Source organism: Pinus tabuliformis, chromosome 3_2 (assembly GCF_031772625.1).
Source record: "Pinus tabuliformis cultivar Carrire ecotype Pingquan chromosome 3_2, CPIR1, whole genome shotgun sequence".
In the NCBI taxonomy this organism is placed as follows: domain Eukaryota; kingdom Viridiplantae; phylum Streptophyta; class Pinopsida; order Pinales; family Pinaceae; genus Pinus; species Pinus tabuliformis.
The window spans coordinates 280,073,478-280,093,659 of record NC_142302.1 but is presented as its reverse complement, the minus strand read 5'-3'; the positions used below and the strand labels follow the sequence as shown (position 1 = coordinate 280,093,659).

Below are 20,182 nucleotides of genomic sequence, written 5' to 3'. Positions count from 1 at the left end.
ATAAGTGTCCTTCTTGTATTTGATAATCATAACTTTTGTTTTGTCAGTGTTAACAGTCATACCCATGGTAGAGCAGAAATCCTTAAGAAGCCTGAGTTGCTTATCAAGATCAGATGGGCACCTTTCCAAAAGAACAATATCGTTAGCATAGAGAAGAAGGATGACGACTATCCCAGCTAAGATCGTGCCATCACATCCTGCTTCCTCTAAGTAGCCTTCAAGCTTATCGATGTAAATGCCAAATAGGGTAGGGGAGAGGGGGCAACCTTATTTAACTCCGATGTTACACTTAATATCTTTCGACCACCCCTCATTGCTCTTTAGCTTGGCAATTACATTCTCGTATAACCTTATAGCGGCAACTCTTAACTCGAGAGGAACCTTTAGCTCTTATAATCTATTCCAAAGGTTGTATCTAGGAACTGTATCGAAAGCCTTTCTAAATTCCACAAAGCCACAAAATAAATTGGATTTATCATTACGACATTCCTCCGCAATGATCCTAAGCATAATGAGGTTGTCTGTTGTTGAGTGATGCCTTTTGAAACCTGCTTGGCCTTTAGCCCGCTTACCTTCACTTTCAAGCCATATGCTTAACTTCTTTTCCAAAATACTACCATATAACTTGGCTAAGAGAGGGTTGATCATAATCGTCCGATAATTAGAAGGGTTATTTGTATCTCCACTTTTAAAAATAGGGATAATGAGGCTCTCAGTCCAAGGTTTAGGGAACCCTTGCTTGACTGCTTGATTTGAAAGCTTGTGAATGTGGGGGATGAGGACAAGACCTCCAATTTTTAAGATTTCCGCCTGGTAACCTTCAATGTCCTTAGCTTTCCCATTAGCGAGGCGATTAACCCCAAACTTAATGTCTTCTAAAGAGAAAACTTCTTTCGTTGTAAGCAGGGTTTCCAAATTATCCATGACATTTGGAGATTCATAAAGCTTTTTAAGATAGGAATTCCAATCGTGAAGAGCAATTTTATTATTATCTTTAGTCTTCCTAGTCAGAATCTGCCTCCAAAATTTCTTAGGAGCTACCTTAGAGAGGTGTAAGAGATTCTCCTGTCTTTGACGAATGTACTGCCTATTTTTCCTTTTAGTTAGGACTTTGTATATTTTTATCTTGTCCATTTTAAGAGATTCATCAACAGCTTCCTTGATTGCTCTCCTCGCACTTTTACAATCTTTGTCATACCATGGATTGGTTTTGCTATTTCTTTTATTATTTGAAACTTCAATTAAGAACTTGTTAATATAATATGAGAGGGTTGTAGTAAAATTATGATAGAGGTCTTCTATGTTGTCTATACTAGATAAATGAAGCAAATTAGTTTTTAATTCATTTAGAAAGAGATCATTTTTATTTCTATCAAATATTAAGTTCTTTTGGCTGTAAGTATTATTTTCTATGGGAACTATATCCATGACAAAATTGAGAGTTATAAGTAAAGGCCTATGATCAGAGTCAGGTTCGTGGTCGTTTAAGATGTCAAAATTATTATTTCGTTGTATAATGGGAGATAGGAAATAACATAGTCTACCACGTTGCTACCAAGTCCATGGATGCAGGTCATCTTGCTGGAATTGGGCCACTTCTTTAGACCATTGCAAATTATGAGATCCTAAGCACTATAGAGCTTGAATAGCTCCGACCCAAACAAATTTTCCCCAAGGTCTTCAGAGCTCCTTTTGTACCTACTAGCCAGAGTAGGGTCTTCATCTAACCAAAGAGGATAAGGGTTGGAATGATTGCTTAGAATAATAGCTTGGTTGTTTGAAGTTCAAGCATTAAAGTCACCTATTAAAAGGATATTACCATCATTCCTTAAGCTAGAAATATCATTCTCTAAACCATTGTAAGGGTTAGTTTTGTCTAGATTCTTCTTCTTATAGAAGTTAGAATTGATGGGGGGAAAATAACATATTGCTATGTAGGACTTTTTACTATTAATGTCTCTTATCTATATCCAACTATATTGGTTGTGAGGGTCGTTTTTATAAATCCTAGCATGGGGGGAGATGTTCTTCTTAATGTAACAAGCTATTCCCCCAATGCCTCTACGGGAGGATCGCTTGTTCCAGGTAGACCATAGCGTAAAGCCATCTATGTTAGGGACCTTAGATTCTTTGTGCTCCCAAGTTTCAACAAGCAAAATAATATCAACATCATTTGAAATCCAACTTAGCTTGGGGCCTTTGTTCCATGGGAAGCCCCGACAGTTCCAAGAAAGGATCCGGAGCATGTTTAATTGCTATTGATTACTATCTTTTTGGTTTCTATCTCGAATAAAGGCTTTTCTATTTCTGATTATTGCCCATTTTCCTTCCTTTCTAGCTTCTTTTACATTTTGAACCTCCTTTCTTAATTCTGCTTGATCTTTTGGAATGAGATCTTCATTTATGAATATTCCCGTTCCTTTTAAACTTGAGGTTTTACTAAGTATGTCGTACTTATGATCAGTGGAGCTCACCTTTATGCGGATTAGTCTTCCTTTATTCTCGATTAATTTCCCCAACCTTATTGCTTCTGTGAGACACACTTTTTCAATTTGTAATCTATTATGTAATTCTGTCTAGGCTAAGGCTAAAGTATCCTCATGTACTTCATCTTTTAAACCAAAGATTATAAGTTTCAAGGCCCTTTTATTACGTTCGTGGTCTAATTCTATTAATTTTTTCATTTCATCTTTAATTGGTTTGATATCTAACTTATCTACCACATTATTTAAGGTGAGGCGGCTATTAACTTTTTCTTATAGTTCTTTAATTATGTCTTTCATTTTAAGATTCTCTAAAGTATCGGCATCTCCTTGCTGGGATGGTTTGTTAGTATCTTGGTTTTGTTTTTCTATAACCTGCAATCTAGTCTCCATTGCCTCCATTTTATTCTCCAGTAGTTCTATTTTATTTTCTATTTGTTTTTGGATTGTGTCTTCAAGAGATGCAAATTTATTTTCCAGCATGGCTTCTAACTCTTTTTGTAGCTTGGCTTCTCTTTCTTCTCTACGTTTCTCTAAAGACACTATATACTCATAAAGGCCTTGTAGAGTAACTGTGCTAGGTCTGCCCTTGGTAATCTTTGGTAACTGTGGTGAAAAATTCATACTTGAAATTATATGAGCAAATATGTATTAGAAAAAGAAAAAGATAAGGAGTGTGTGCACCTGATATCAACAAACCTGACTGTAGATTGCCCGTGCCCACCGCAGCCCACAGACCAAAGAATATATGTGAAGAATATATAGATTACGTTTTTAACTCTTTCACCGAGCCTCAAAACTCTTTCACTGAAGAATATATGTGAAGAATATATAAAGTACGTGTTTAACTCTTTCACCGAGCCTCAGAACTCTTTCACCGAAGTATATATAGAGTACGTGTTTAACTCTTTCACCGAGCCTCAAAACTCTTTCATTAAAATCATTGTTTGACAAAATACTTATATTTTTATAATTATAAATTTAATTTTCAAAACCATTCATTTTAATAAAATAAACATTAAATATAAATAATTAAATATTAAATTAGTCTCTAAAATAAAGTGTAAATCTCTCGACATTACAAACTATTATATAAGTGCTATCTATTATCTTAAACTTAATTTATAAAATAAAGTGTAAATCTCCCAATATTACAAACTATTATATAAGCACTATCTATTATTTTAAACTTAATTTACTATTATATAAGTGCTATCTATTATCTTAAACTTAATTTATAAAATAAAGTGTAAATCTCCCAATATTACAAACTATTATATAAGCACTATCTATTATTTTAAACTTAATTTATCAAGTATGGAGAAGTATTAATTTTTTTTAATTATTTTTTTATATATTATGTATTTATTTTTCATATTAAATGATTAAATATTTGTATTTTTAGTACTTATAAATCTAGATTTAAGATGGAATTATGATGATTTTTTTTTTAAATATTGATATGTAAAAGGAAAATGAATTATTTATTTTTCATCATTTAAAATATAGTCATATGATGCCTTTTGAGGGGTTTATTTTTAACTAATAAAAACAATTATTTCTCTAACTTATTAATAAGTAGGGAATATAAATAAATATTTTTGACTTTTTTGGTTACAAAATAATTAACATTTTGTCATATTTCCAAGACTTGAATTCATAATAAAAAACAAATCTTTGTTATTATTATTGACATATTGTAAAAATTAACAATCTTTTAATTTTAACTCAAAAACATAAATTTAAACTCTATCTCTCTCTCTCTCACACACACACACACACATATATATATATATATATATATATTCAATGTAAATATCTTAATGCTATTTAATTCACTCTAAATTATAAAGCACTTTTCTATAGACACATCCAAATGACACCAATTTTTTTACAGCATTAACATATTTTTAATTTGGTGTTTGGCTTGGCCATGACCTTAAAATTAAAAGATAATAATAATATTTTAGACGAACTTTACTAAAATACAAACTACCAAAATACAAACAATATTTAATTCCCAATTAATTAATACCTATATATTTATAATTTCTAAATATAAATATTTTAAAATATAATAAAATTAGTAAGAACATTATATTCTATAATTACGCCGTAAGGCGTTCCCTCTGAGAAAGACATCCCTACAATGTGACGTGTGCGATCCTGAGCCATTGATTTTGTGTGTTAGATGATTGGAGTGTTTTCTGCCCTTCGTTTAATCTGTTTTTTCATAGAAAAATAATTTTTTTCCCATGGTAATAGACCATGAAAGGCCAGGCCTGCCGTGCTGGCGATGAGACTCTTCTGCTGACCATGAAACTCATCGCAGAGACTGCCGGCTGGCGATGAGACTCTTCGGCTAGCGATGAGACTCTTCGCAGGGACTCTTCATGTCTTTCTTCCCTGCATGCGTAGCCTTCATAAGGTGTATGTACTCTGTTTTTATGACATTTTCGATAGCTCCCAGGCCAATTTCGTAAGTTAACTCCCTCTCTGCGTTCGATCGCTCTCGGCCCAATTTCGTAAGTTAACTCCCTCTCTGCGTTCTGTGTGTGAGAGTGTCAATATGGGCGAGGGAGCAGCGATTGGAATCGATCTGGGGACGACGTACTCGTGTGTGGGAGTGTGGCAGCACGTCAGGGTGGAAATCATCACCAATGATCAGTGGAATCGAACCACTCCCTCCTATGTCGCTTTTACTGATACAGAGCGTCTCATCGGAGATGCTGCGAAGAACCAGGTCGCCATGAACCCTATCAACACTGTTTTCGGTTAGTAATCTCTGTCACTCTTTTGAGGGAGTTTATTCCACTGCTTATTTCTGTATATGTGATTCAGTTGTTGTATATTAATTCCCCTTTCATTCTCGAATATGAACCAGAATGGACATAATTCAGCTTATAGTTTTTTGAAGGTGATTGATATGAAGGCTTGAATTTGCATCTGTAAGATTCTTCTGTTTATGTAGAATTTGCATTTGTGTTCAATCTAAATCAGTTCTCTATGTTATGGCAGATGCAAAGCGGTTGGTTGGTAGGAGGTTCTCTGATCCCTCCGTTGTGAGCCATGCGAAATTATGGCCTTTCAAGGTCATTTCAGGGGATGGTGATAAGCCCAGCATCGTTGTAACATACAAAGGGGAGGAGAAGCATTTTTCAGCCGAAGAGATCTCTTCCATGGTTTTAACTAAGATGAAGGAGATTGCAGAAGCTTACCTTGGGACCACTGTTAAGAATGTTGTGGTCACTGTTCCTGCACACTTCAATGATTCTCAAAGGCAGGCAACCAATGACGCAGGGGCAATCTCCGATTTGAATGTTATGAGAATCATCAATGAGCCCACTGTTGCTGCTGCTATTGCCTCAATGTCAATTCATCAAGAGAGTTGGACTCAATTGTTACATGGAAAACTTCCCTGAATGGGACTGTGCGTAAACCAGGGTTTGGCTCACATTTGAGATCCGTTGGGAACCTCAAGAACTCTAGGCTAACGGCCGCCCAAATCAACACATATGCTTTGATCTCTGCAGCTGCAGAGAAGGTAAAGAAACTTTAATCTGAGCAGAATTCATGTTTTCAATCTGTACTTTAATTTGAGCATAATTCATGTTGTCAATCTGTTTTTTCTTTTGGCGAAATTGTGTATCCTGATTGAAACTACAAATCAAGAAAATCAAGAAGACGTCGAATCAAGAAGATTTAAATTGAGTATTTGTTAACAAGAAACTAATTAAATAATCACCTAAATTGGGGAAAACTGATTTAGCTAACCCTTCACTTCTTTTCAGAAGTTTTTTTTTGTTTTTTCAAATCTGATTTAGGTTCTGATATATTATTTTTTCCTAGGCTTGGCGGAAGGCTTTGAGAGGGGCTACGAAATGCTTGATGGGGAGGCACGTAGTGCAACCAGCTCGCCTGCGCAAGGAGCTTCTGTGAGGAGAAGAGAGGATCTTTATTTTTCATAGCTCAATAAGGGGTTTTGTTTGAATGTGTTCGGTTTGGCTGACTCTGCTACCGACCGCAAGCAACACACAAAGCCTGCATTGCCTTTTAGTTAGCGTTTCTGGTTCTCTCCTCTGTATATATAAATATACTTTCTTCACAGGAGTTCAGAGTTCGAATCCAATAAGGCTCTGCAACGAAAGCCGCTTTCCATGTTTTGCTATGAAACTTTTTTTGTAAGGTTTTATAACGTTCATCACTGCGTCTTTGTTGCTCCTTCATTATGGTGATACTTTGTAACTTGCCAAGTGAAACGTGTCAATGAAGAGATCTAACACTCATTATGTCAAGAATGCATATTTATTTCCTGGGCATACTCTTCTGACTGCTCACTGCCAAGTTTCTTTATCTATTTTTTAAAACATTTTCAGTGGCAAACTGATATGGAAATAATGTGCTTATATTGAAGTTTACTGGTTAGACAGGGCATAGCTAAGATAATGACTTGATGTTTTGTTTGAGACAGGGCATAGTTAATGCAATGACTTAACTTCAAACTTGAATATTGCTGCAATGTCAACAAACCATAAACGTTTTACCACTGTTAATCATTGTCAGTGTCAATTATACTGGGTTTAGATTTCTAAATCTAGAAGTTGAATGTGTTCAATTTCTTAATAAAACCTTTAATGATTTCCTAATGTCAATATAAATTAATAGATCTGTGATTAAAATACTTTCCAATCTCAATATTGGTTGATAAATCTATACCAAGTTTTGGTAAACCCTCAAAAGTGGTCTTCAATTGATTTTTTTTAAATTTCCTTCACCTCTGGCTCTTATATTAAGAATACAGAGTCCTCCTCCTTTAATTTATGGCAGTTTTAGTCACTTTTTAAAAAGCAAACCCTTTTCGAAGAAAATTTCCTTCACCTCTGGCTCTTATATTAAGAATACAGAGTCCTCCTCCTTTAATTTATGGCAGTTTTAGTCACTTTTTAAAAAGCAAACCCTTTTCGAAGAAAGAGGTTATTAGTAAAAGATTTCACTCAGGCATAAATATATATTGATATTGTTATTTTTTGTTTGGCACATCTTATGTATTAATAGATCTCTCCACAATTTTAGCATACTGTATTTTGAACTTTATCAATTTTACATCGTTCACTTTCCAAAATGTATCAATTACTTATTTTTATCAGGTTGTTCCATATGGTTGATTGGTTTATCAGGTTGTTCCATATGGTTGATTGGTTTGTAATTTTGTTTATTTATTTGAAAAATATTCCTGTTTTATATAATTAATATATTTTATTTAATTTATCTAAAATATTATAAAAATTAAATTTTCATATTATTATTTGAATTTGTATGATGAATTTTAGATTAAGATGTTTGGTGTTGGTTAAATAATTTAATTGTATATTTTGAGAGTCAAAAAGTTGAAGCTAAAAGAAGTTAAAGGCCAATTTTTTTTATGTATGTAATAATTCCGAATTAGTGAGATATTTTCATTTGTCTCATGGTTTTCTTATCATTACGCCGTAAGGCGTTCCCTCTGAGAAAGACATCCCTAAAATGTGACGTGTGCGATCCTGAGCCATTGATTTTGTGTGTTAGATGATTGGAGTGTTTTCTGTCGTTCGTTTAATCTGTTTTTTCATAGAAAAATAATTTTTTTCCCATGGTAATGGGCCATGAAAGGCCAGGCCTGCCCTGCTGGCGATGAGACTCTTCTGCTGGCCATGAAACTCATCGCAGAGACTGCCTGCTGGCGATGAGACTCTTCGGCTAGCGATGAGACTCTTCGCAGAGACTCTTCATGTCTTTCTTCCCTGCATGCGTAGCCTTGTGCAGATAATGATAAGGTGTATGTACTCTGTTTTTATGACATTTTCGATAGCTCCCGGCCCAATTTCGTAAGTTAACTCCCTCTCTGCGTTCGATCGCTCTCGGCCCAATTTCGTAAGTTAACTCCCTCTCTGCGTTCTGTGTGTGAGAGTGTCAATATGGGCGAGGGAGCAGCGATTGGAATCGATCTGGGGACGACGTACTCGTGTGTGGGAGTGTGGCAGCACGTCAGGGTGGAAATCATCACCAATGATCAGTGGAATCGAACCACTCCCTCCTATGTCGCTTTTACTGATACAGAGCGTCTCATCGGAGATGCTGCCAAGAACCAGGTCGCCATGAACCCTATCAACACTGTTTTCGGTTAGTAATCTCTGTCACTCTTTTGAGGGAGTTTATTCCACTGCTTATTTCTGTATATGTGATTCAGTTGTTGTATATTAATTCCCCTTTCATTCTCGAATATGAACCAGGATGGACATAATTCAGCTTATAGTTTTTTGAAGGTGATTGATATGAAGGCTTGAATTTGCATCTGTAAGATTCTTCTGTTTATGTAGAATTTGCATTTGTGTTCAATCTAAATCAGTTCTCTATGTTATGGCAGATGCAAAGCGGTTGGTTGGTAGGAGGTTCTCTGATCCCTCCATTGTGAGCGATGCGAAATTATGGCCTTTCAAGGTCATTTCAGGGGATGGCGATAAGCCCAGCATCGTTGTAACATACAAAGGGGAGGAGAAGCATTTTGCAGCCGAAGAGATCTCTTCCATGGTTTTAACTAAGATGAAGGAGATTGCAGAAGCTTACCTCGGGACCACTGTTAAGAATGTTGTGGTCACTGTTCCTGCACACTTCAATGATTCTCAAAGGCAGGCAACCAATGACGCAGCGGCAATCTCCGATTTGAATGTTATGAGAATCATCAATGAGCCCACTGCTGCTGCTGCTATTGCCTATGAGACATGATCGCAAGGTTGAACTCGATGATCATGACGAGGTGGAGGTGACCTGCTAATACTTCGTCCCCATATAGGTTTGAAACATCAACGTCTTAGACAACGACGACCATAACTTGAACTACACCTGTATCGAGGACTGAGACCCCGATGGCGACCACTTCCTAACCCTCCATTCTCGTACAAAATGACCAGGCTCACCATATTCATAAATTTTCAAATCATTATCTATTCTTTCCCTATCAGCATGGTAAGAACTTGAGCTTACACTGGCTTTGATTTATTTGTGATGATAGCAAATGATAAGAAGGATTGTGTATGTATTAGAACAGAGCGATTATCATTAATTACTGCATTATTATGCTTTAAAGGTTCAAGATTACTTTGATTAGTTATGTGATTTTCCTTCTTTTGGGGTTGATGCTCAATTGAGCATATATCTGATGCTCTCTGTTACTAATTCAGCCTGTCCTTGACTGGTATTTGTAGGTTTGATAAATGGGTGTTTAATGCAGGGTTGTAGGATTTTCTAGGATTCTAGCTGTCGTATTTTAAGGGTTTTGTTTTTGCAGTGCTAATTTCTTAAGGTTTTTTTAGAGACCTACTTTCTTAATACGATACAGTTTGGATCCCCCGCAAAGTTAAGAGGGCTGGCTAATGTGAACTTTTATCAATCAGCAGTATCAATGATTAATAGTGAGGGTGGGTAGTTATTCTTCTTGAAATCAGTATCAATGATTAATAGTGAGGGTGGTAGTTATTCTTCTTGAAATCAATATAGTTTCATCTTGTGAATATTAAATAAACTAGTAATTTCCCCCAAAAACTGCAAAGAGATTAATAATGAGGGTAATAGTTATTTTTCTTGAAATCAGTATAGTTTCATCTTGTGAATATTAAATAAATTAGTAATTTCCCCCAAAAAAATGCAAAGAGACTCCGATATAATTGTTAAATTGTGGTAATTTCAATCACACATGTACATTTGATCCAACAGTTTTAAATTTCAAACATCCTAATATTATCAGCCTTTGAAGTGGAGAATACAACACCAATTAATTTTAATTTTAATAGAATAGTTTTTATACAGGAAAAAAAAAAAACAAGATCATACGGAATAGGTGTGTTGGTCTCCAAAACAACATTATCTATTATATTTGAATTTAAGTCAGACCACATATGGCATCATCTTGCACGCCATTGCTGTGAATTATTTCCCATTCTCTCCAGTTCTCAATTCAAATTGAAGTTTAAATGTGTTGTTCACGCAATTTGTTTTGAAATTTAGGCTCCAATTTCAAACAAATGTTAAACAATTATGCCTTTTACTCAACATGGGTTATATTAGTTGCAATCTCATGGATAGAGAAATATTCAACGTTGGTCTGATAAAAAGAGAAATCCATAAAGTCCTTGGATACGATGGTATAATCCAGAAAATGTATTGGATATTTGTAACTCTGCCAGCCATGGATTAAATCTGTTCGTCCAATTGCCAAGCTTGCTGCTGAGTTATCAGTGATTGATGCTAAATTTCCTACCTTATGTCTAAATGCAGGAAGAGGGAATCCGACATGGCTAGTGGGAAGCTTCAAGATTTGTAATCGTAGGACAAGTTTGAGAAACATACCGTTACCCCTCCTGAACTTGATTAACAATTCAGGAGGGAGACTAGATTTGGGCCTTGGCGATAATCTTGTATTGAAGTATTATACAAAGAGATTGGTCTAAAATAGTCCAGTTTAAAGCTCCCTCATTATTTGCGATGGGCATTCAGGAAGGTAGAAATTCCATTATTCTGCCAGAGTTCGTAGATTCTTCTTTTGCTCCAAGAAGATTAACATTATTTAAAAGCCACATATTATGAGGAAGATAGAGTTGGGAACCCATTCAGTCCCAGGAGGCTTATTCTTTTCTTGGGGAAACAACATCCTGTATTTCTTCTTCAGTAACCGGCATCGTCAGTAGAGGTTGAAGTAGATTTCCTTGCAGATTTGAGTTACTACTGTGTTGTCTGGTATTCTATTACAGAAATTTTATTATAAACCCTTCTATTCTGAGTGGTTTTAAGGAAACGGGCACAGCTTCTTCCACCATCTTTAAGCCATTGAATTATTGACTTCTGTCTACAGAATACCTCCTTTTTCTTATCTTTTTGAATTTGAACCCTATCAAACTCATGAACTTTTTAATAACGCAGGGCTTTATACCTTCCAGTATTTGAACGAGGGTGATTAATGTGGTTAAGCACTGTATCAACCACTAAGTCAGGCATGTCTAACTTCTTCTTTTCTTTTATAGATTCTCATGAGTCTCATTCAAGGTTTTTGATAATATGCCCTCATTTAAAAGTTCATGACTCGGTAATCTTTCCTCTATTCATTTGAAGACTAGCCATGAGAGACAAGATGGGTAGGTGAAAGTGGCTTGCTGCTACAGTTTCCACCAAGTTTTAATTTTCTTACATAGTGGTTTGCCCAAAGGTGGGCTGGTGATGCTGTCATGGCTGTTAAGTTGGGTTGGTTGGTCACATGATCAGATAGAGTCTATGGAAGCACCTACCTTATGAATGTTGGTTAATGCTTGACAATTGAAGTATAAAGGAAGCATTTGTCGTTTTCAAGCCACAATATCAATTCCTTTTCTTTTACAACACTAACCATCTCTATCTCCAGTTCATGTTTCTTTTGAATATGTTTACAAAAACCTAGTTGTTCCGCTTTTTTCTTTACATTTTGAAGCTTCTTAGAAAGGATTCACATTTTTGTTCATGTAATGTGAGTGTCTTCATTTCACTAATACTGGATTTTATTTTCTATGTCTGGGTTGCCAAACTGCAGCTGTTCAAATGAAAATGGTATGTTTTTAGGCCTCTTCGTTTGAGAGGTCTAGATTCCAGATAGATAGGCAAGTGATCTGAAAGAATTACTTTGAAACTTCACATTTTTGTTCATGTAATGTGAGTGTCTTCATTTCACTAATATTGGATTTTATTTTCTATGTCTAGGTTTCCAAACTGCAGCTGTTCAAATGAAAATGGTATGTTTTTAGGCCTCTTCGTTTGAGAGGTCTAGACTCGAGATAGATAGGCAAGTGATCTGAAAGAATTACTTTGAAACTAAAGGATTCACAAGGCTTTTCTAATCTTACAGAAAATGGTCCGTCCATATTAAGCCATAAGGATGAAAACCAAGTGAGATAATAATCAGCTGATGCAAGTGGCTATTGTTGAAAAATATTTCTAACTCTCGTTTTACTTTGACATTATTTTATAATCAAGAAAATGTGGGAAAGAAGGCTATATTACAAGCCCATTAGATGAAGTTGGGGTAGATTTTATGGTTTGAAACTAACTCAACTAAAATTTTCTACATTGTTTTTATCAATATGAAAGCCTGAGAAGATAGGTGCAGGTGAAGCAATGGAGTTTTGAAATCGGTAGATTTTATAGTCTAACACTAACAACCAAAATTTTCTACATTGCTTTTATCAATATGAGATTCTAAGAAGATAGGTGCAGGTGAAGCAATGGAGTTTTGAAATGGGTAGATTTTATAATCTAAAACTAACTCAAGAAAAATTTTGTACATTGTTTTTATGAATATGAGAGCTTGAGACTATAGGTGCAGGTGAAGTAATGGAGTTTTGAAATGGAAATCACAACAATAAAATCCTAAAATGAAACAACAAATGGATTTGGTACAAATTTGTTTTTGCTTGTTCCATTATTGTTGTATCTATGAATGGGTTTTTCTGCTTCTTGGCTTCGATCATGACCATTTGGGGTGGCCTTCTGCACTGATTTCCATCTGCTTTCATCATCATGAGCTAGAGAGTCTATGATGTGTTTTGTCTTATAAGTCAGTTCTATACAATGTTTAGATTTCAAAAGATTTCATTCATGGCGTTTCTTCTCCTGTAATTTCAATCAGGATGGTCTCTGAATATTGCGTTTCCTTGTGCATTAAATTCACTCTACATCATGGGGGAAGCTTACACACAGCTGGAGCTTAACATCATCTCAGCTCAAGATCTGAAGGAGATGCATCTTGTTGGCATGATGTAGACCTACTGTGTTGTATGGATCAATTTCGAGAAAAAATTGACGACGCAATTGACAGAACAGGGGGCGCAAACCCTACTTGGAACGACAAGGCCATATTCAGAGTGGAAGAGAGTTTTCTCCACTGTGAAATCTCTGCTATGATGATGGAGATATACTGCATGGGTTGCCTCATGGATACCCTGCTAGGCACTGTGAGGGTCTTGCTTTCCACTCTCCTCAAGGGCTATGGGAGCACAGATTTCAGTGGGATGAGTTTCTTGGCACTGCAGGTCCGTCGTCCTTCTGGTCACCCACAGGGCATTCTCAACCTTGGCACCATGATTCTTGATGGAGTAGATCTTCACAGAATGAACAGATTCATCCCTGCAACTGGGGGGCTGTGGGTTTCAGAGATTTGATGGGGAATCCTGTCAAACCCAGGCCTTCATTTGTGAGAAAATTACTGTCCATTAAACCTAATAATGTTGTTGATGCCCAAGAACAGCAATCCCGGTGTCAAGACTTCAACAGTAGTGCATGCAAGGAACAGGGCAAAGATCAAGAAAAGCAGAAAGATGGTGGTGAGATGGTTGAGAAGGAGAAGAAGAAACTTGTTGGCTGCTATCAGATTCTCATGGCCCCAAAATTGAAAAGGAATAAAGTTGGATTGAAGAATGGGGCTGCAAAAATTCATCTCAGTCCATCTGACAGTAACATCTGTGCCAAGGAAGATCAAGATCCTGCTGTGGCTTACAACAAAGCAGTAGTAATTTATGCATAGTGTTATCATCAATAATATTATTGTGCAAGAATACGTTGGTTTTATGTTATTATATTCTTTGTGCAAGTGCCTTCAATTCCTAGTTGATTCGTGAAGTGCTTATTATGGCATACATAAAAATTTTGAAATTCACGAGCCACTATGGATGAAAGATTGGTTTATGTAAAAGTTTGAATAGATATATGAATCTGAAAAGGGCAAGTTCAGTGCCTTCAATCTGCTACTTCGATATATATTCTTAGCCTATGTGGATGAACATTGGTTTGTGTAAAAGTTTGAATAGATATGAGTCTGAATTTTGCAATGGGCATGTTCAGTGCCTTCAGTCTGCTACTTTGATAGATACTCTTAGCCACTGTGGATCACACATTGGTTTGTTTAAAAATTTGAATAGATATATAAGTCTCAAATGGGCAAGTTCAGTGCCTTCAGTCTGCTACTTTGATATATACTCTTAGCCACTGTGAATGAAATATTGGTTTGTGTAGAAATTTGAGTAGATATATGAGTGAATTGGGCAATTTCAGTGCCTTCAGTCTTTGATATATACTACTCTTAGCCACTGTGGATGAAATATTGGTTTATGTAAACATTTGAATAGATATATCATATATGAGTCTGAAATGGGCAAATTCAGTGCCTTCAGTCTGCTGCTTTGATATATATAGAGTATATATATTTGTTTACAGGATGATCACTGCATTTTTAACTTATGTCCATTAATCAAATCGATCTTTCAAAGACACAGTAGGCTTTCCTAATCTTGCAGAAAATGGTCCGTCCATATTAAGCCATAAGGATGAAAACCAAGCGAGATAATAATCATCTGATGCAAGTGACTATTGTTGAAAAATATTTCTAACTCTCGTTTTACTTTGACATTATTTTATAATCAAGAAAATGCGGGAAAGAAGGCTATATTACAAGCCCATTAGATGAAGTTGGGGTAGATTTTATGGTTTGAAACTAACTCAACCAAAATTTTCTACATTGTTTTTATCAATATGAAAGCCTGAGAAGATAGGTGCAAGTGAAGCAATGGAGTTTTGAAATCAATGAAGGAGATATTGCATTTTCTAGGAAAAATGCCATCATCCACAACCGATTAACCAATTCTTTCTTCCTATGTAGCATCCTTGCTTTGACATAAGTTGGACAGAGATGAGGACTTACATCGACATTCTATATTCAACAACTCTACTTAGACATTGACATAACTCATATAGACATCTCTATGATTGGGACTCAGCAACAGACAAACTCTGCTGTCAAGTCAGCTTCTTATGAAATGGCGAGAGTCTTCTTAAAAATTTCAATATTTCTACAGTTGAGGATTGTAGCAAAGCTCAGGGATCAAACTTAACTCCTTGCTTATGAGGCATCCGCTTTCTCACAGTTACTTGCAGCTCATTCTCAGTTTTAATGGGAAGGTGATATATGGTGTATTATTGTTGCAGTGGCAGGGGATGGATTTCAATTGTTGGTTGGACCAAAAGAAATTGATGCAAATCAATATTAACTAGTTATTGATAATTTTGCCCACTGAGTTCCCTGAGGTCGAGTATAATGCTTTCCCTGCTTATCAAAGAATATTGCTTATCAAAGAGTATTGATTCCTTTTCAATAGGAGTAGCATGTGAGTGTTAGTTTTATAAAGAAGATTCTTTTTATTATTAATAAAAATATAGATAGTTAGTTTCATTTTAAAGGGTTATAAATATGAGTTATAAATACAAGACTTAAAAGGTTGTAAATATTTCAAGGGTTGTAAATATGAGTTATTAATTGTTTTTACTCAAAACATGATAAATAGCAATTTAGCAATTTCTTTTTAGTTGAGTGACTCAAATTCATGTTTCTTTAGGTTGACCGTAAACCCAATAAAGTGGAAAAATTTGTGATTCCAATAATTAGAGGGATTTTCATCATGGGGTGATAAGAAATTTAATCTTCCAAGAAGAGGAGGTAGTAGTAGATTCTAAATAAATTAGCAATGCAATAACATAAATGTTTGAAACAAATTTAAAGAGATCCACCTTGTTGAATAATGCACACACTACATGGATAATGGATTTCCGCACTTTATGCCTTACGGCGTTTTCTTTGCAACATCTGGTGCAAATGCTAGTTTAATTTACTACCCAAAAAAAGTGTAATAATATACGAATGTAAATATTTAAATATCAACAACTGAATAAAAATTTACATATCAACTCAACAAAGATTTATTTCTAAAATTATAAAAGATCTCATATTAATAATTTACTTAAATTAAGATTGGCATATATACACCAAATTCATCGTTCCACAATAATAAGAGTAATATAATTCATGTCAAGTTTTGGCAGTTAAAACATAATGTTGGGGCTGAAGAGGATCAGATGTGGGACGAGTTCTCCATTAAACGAAATTGGTTGGAAGGTTGTTTAGTTGTAATATTTTATACACGACAATATTAGCACTCGATTGTGGAAGGCTTACAAAATCGCACTATTTTAATGTGTATTATCATAGTCACCCAATTTCACTTAATGCTATGAACTATTTATATATATATATATATATATATATATAATTAATTAATTAATATCAACATTCCATTTGGATTCTCGGTCAGTTAATTAAATTGTCTTCTTCTTTCACTCATATGAACTGCATGCTTCTGAATTTGCATTCTTTTCTAAGTTGACTTCTTCCAATCTTAATCTTTGTGGGCTCCCGGAGATGATCTCTGGTATTAGCACAATTAGAGGCCTTCCAAACCGAAAAGGGCTGAATATTCTAGGTTCTGGTCGCTGCATTGGCTTGAAAGTTAAGGGTGAATACTTTTTCCGAGTCCATATATTCCTCCTCAATTCACAGCCTCAGATCTGGTGCATATACAGCTCTATGTTATTCATCTCTCGTAACTGGATTATCAGTATTTATTTAACCCTTTTTATGTATTGTCTTTTTCAAATTCTCACCCAAAAAATATATTATTTGACATTGTGCATGTATGTGTATACATAGAAAATCAATTTTATATCAAACATTATTTTATATTATAGAGTTTCTTAGATTTAACTTATTCTTAATTTAAGAGAGGTTAAGAGAATTTCTCAACTAACACCAACAACTCATAATCCAATTTTACAAATATAGGATGTAAACATTAATTCCAAGTCTTCCTCTTAATTCTTACATTACATAAACTTATTGAAACCACCCATAGACAACAAAATACACAATCACTCTTTAAATAGTTTACAACTTTCAGATCAGCATGGGCTCCATCAAGTTGCCTCATAACCCTCGTAAAGGTGTAGTCAACAAGTTGGATTCCCGAGTTCGACTTTTGAACTCCTGAATCAAGGACCTCCCGAAGTCAATTGCTGAACAACGTCCCAAGCTATCACATAACCTCATTAGAAGAGCACTCTCACATCTTTAACAATGAGGGATCCTTCCCTAGATCCACAACTGCCATACTATCTAGACAACCATCCATGTTGAGCCTTTAACTGAACTATAGTTGTTCTAAAAGAGTTTGAGAGGTTCAATTTCTTCAGTGAACTCATCCTCATCTGAATTCAATGAATATTCATCTATGACTATGTTTGTTGATTCTTTTAACTTCCTTTTTAGCAGATCACTACACTGGTTTCTACAATTCCATGCAATATGCGCAATTTTCTTGGGATAGTAGCATTCCAGTTTATTTGCATTTTTCTTTCTCATCCTTGCCTTTGAAAATAATGGATTTTCTATTTGAGAATTTCCTTATGTATCCTCTAGTTTTAGCCCTTTTTCCTCTGCCAAAAGTGTTGCAATTGTCTCATCTAATTTATGTAAAGACATTTGACTTAAGGTGAAGACAACATTGCTAAAACTTGAAGGTAAACTATTTAATAAGATGGATTTTACTTCTTCGTCTTCCACCTTAGCACCCCCTTAAGATAACTGTTTTAAAAGAGACATTAAATTATTTACATCACTGGACATAGATGTCTCCTCATTCATTTTAAGTCCAAATAATTTCAACTTTATGGAAAATTTTGCATTTGTAGTTTTTGCACCAAACACTTGAATCAAGTGTTCCCATATTTGTTTAGATGATTTAGTGAGATCAATATTGTGCAACTGTGAATCTAAAAGAGCAAGTCCGATAATGGACTTAGCTTTGTCATCTTTTCTTTTCCCATTCAAGTAATTGTTTGGCATTTGTAGGTGCCACTTTTGTACCCTTCACTATGCCCCACAAATTTGTATTCATTAATTGCAATTGTACTTTTACTTTCCATGAATGAAAATTTAGCCCACTATACTTTTATAAGGGTAAGAATTCCATGATCATAGAATATTAAAAAAAACAAAGAATACATTGTAAACTTTTACACTGAGGTACCTTTCCACAATTATCGATGCCCCTCTATTAAAAAAAAATGATTCAACTGCTTTTTCAAGACAACACACTTTGTCCCAAAGCCAACTCCCCATCTAACAACAAACACTTCACACGACTAGCCTAAACAGTCTCAAACATACTCGCTCTTTTACGCAGCCAACACTCGTCTTCATATGCAATAGGGTTTTGGAGAATTACTCTCTTTTTAGTGACAAGATAGTAGTGCTCCTCTCTAATGACGCTTGAAAAGACTTTCTGGATTAAAAACAAAAAACAAAAAAACCAAAAAACAAAACATCACAGATCAATAATGCCTAAGGTATTACATTTTAAAATATCAATGAGAATATGCAAGTGTACTTTGGTTGTTCCTCTAACCATACATGCTAGCTGCTATAATTTCCGACACTGATTTGCTACTCTACCTCCAAAAGTTAACAAAAATCGAACAATAACCACATAAAAATTCAACCTTCGTGCGATCAATACCTGTTATTCATAAAGCAGTTGTATTTAAACGATACTCCACGCTCCAACAACGCACAACTTCAAACATTTCACAAAAACGTGCAACAAACTCAACTCCTCCCTTACGCTCTGATACCAATAAAGAGGGGCTGAAAGCACATAAAAAATATATTATTTCACACTAGGGTACATATGTGTACACACACTCAATTTTACTTCAGACATTACATTACTCTTTTTTATATTTAACTTATTCTTAATTTAGGAGGAGGGTGGAGAGGTTGAGAAATTTTCTCAACCAAAACCAACAACTCATAAACCAACTTTACAAATATAGGATGTAAGCATTAATTCCAATTTTTTGGTGGCCTTGGGCTACAAAGGTGCTCTATTTGCGTAATTCAATAGGCCCAAATTTTTGAAAAAAAGGTGGGAAATAAATAAATAAGATTTCATTTTTTATTTCACAATTAAAATGAACGAACCAAATTTACATAAATAAATGTTATCAAGTTGCAAATGGAGAAATGAAATTTGAGCAAAGGGTGAAATATTGTCATCGAAAATGGTATAAGTGTGGGATGGAGTGTATAGGCGGTTGTGCCCGAGTGGGTTTAAGAGGGAAATTTTTGCGAGAAGTTTTTACATTATTGTTTCATGACAATGGGGCTGACATTTCAGATTTGGTGTTAGATCAACCTCACAAAGGGGACCCACCCTGCTATGGTTCTCCTCTTTGTCTTTTATCTCCAACTCTGGAAAAAAGACAAATAGATGAAGAAAAACACCATATTTTCCTCAAAAAAATTAATGGGGAGAACTCTATCCTTTGGATTTTGGGCCTAGATCTAGTGGAATACCTAAAGAAAAGCATTTAAAACAACCTAGGAATACCAACAACTCTTCAAGTTTTGTTATAAGAAAAAAAAGTGATCCAGGTTTCCTTTCAGTTGAAATATTATGGAGTGGCAAAGGATTCCACCATAATATTAAATCTGAGGCTGTGGGGTGGAGATATAGTTATCAAAAACCCTAATATAGTATCTAGAAACCATAACGGATCAGTCTCGTTCAAGGATGTAGTGAAGAGGAAGGCTTCCATTCCTACATATCATATCCAAAATATGTCAGGACCTTATATAATTGAACAAATGGAAAAAGAACTAGCAATGGACATTAAACGCCCAGAGTAAAATCGATTTTTGTTGATCTACAATCTACAACATTAGTATGTAGATTTAATGGCTTTTGGCCGAGAACTAAAGA

General features: G+C 35.1%; 1 protein-coding gene, 1 long non-coding RNA gene and 2 pseudogenes across 2 annotated transcripts; all 4 read left to right on the top strand.

Moving 5' to 3' along the window:
• The first annotated feature begins 5,052 nt into the window (after positions 1-5,052).
• LOC149180716 (heat shock cognate 70 kDa protein pseudogene) lies at positions 5,053-5,823 on the top strand (annotated as a pseudogene).
• A 49-nt stretch (positions 5,824-5,872) lies between these two features.
• Positions 5,873-6,588, top strand: LOC149180715 (uncharacterized). The gene is made up of 2 exons (XR_016257486.1): positions 5,873-6,027; positions 6,333-6,588. It is a non-coding gene; the product is annotated as an uncharacterized LOC149180715 (long non-coding RNA).
• A 1,598-nt stretch (positions 6,589-8,186) lies between these two features.
• On the top strand, positions 8,187-9,245 carry LOC149180714 (heat shock cognate 70 kDa protein pseudogene; annotated as a pseudogene).
• A 4,070-nt stretch (positions 9,246-13,315) lies between these two features.
• Positions 13,316-13,699, top strand: LOC149180713 (uncharacterized). Its single transcript, XM_089413966.1, has one exon. It carries the CDS (start codon positions 13,316-13,318, stop codon positions 13,697-13,699), a length of 384 nt encoding a protein of 127 aa, XP_089270092.1.
• The last annotated feature ends 6,483 nt before the right edge of the window (positions 13,700-20,182 follow it).

Excerpts from the sequence above, each read along its gene's own strand:
- LOC149180713 (XM_089413966.1), top strand. The coding sequence starts at position 13,316 with ATGGATCAATTTCGAGAAAAAATTGACGACGCAATTGACAGAACAGGG.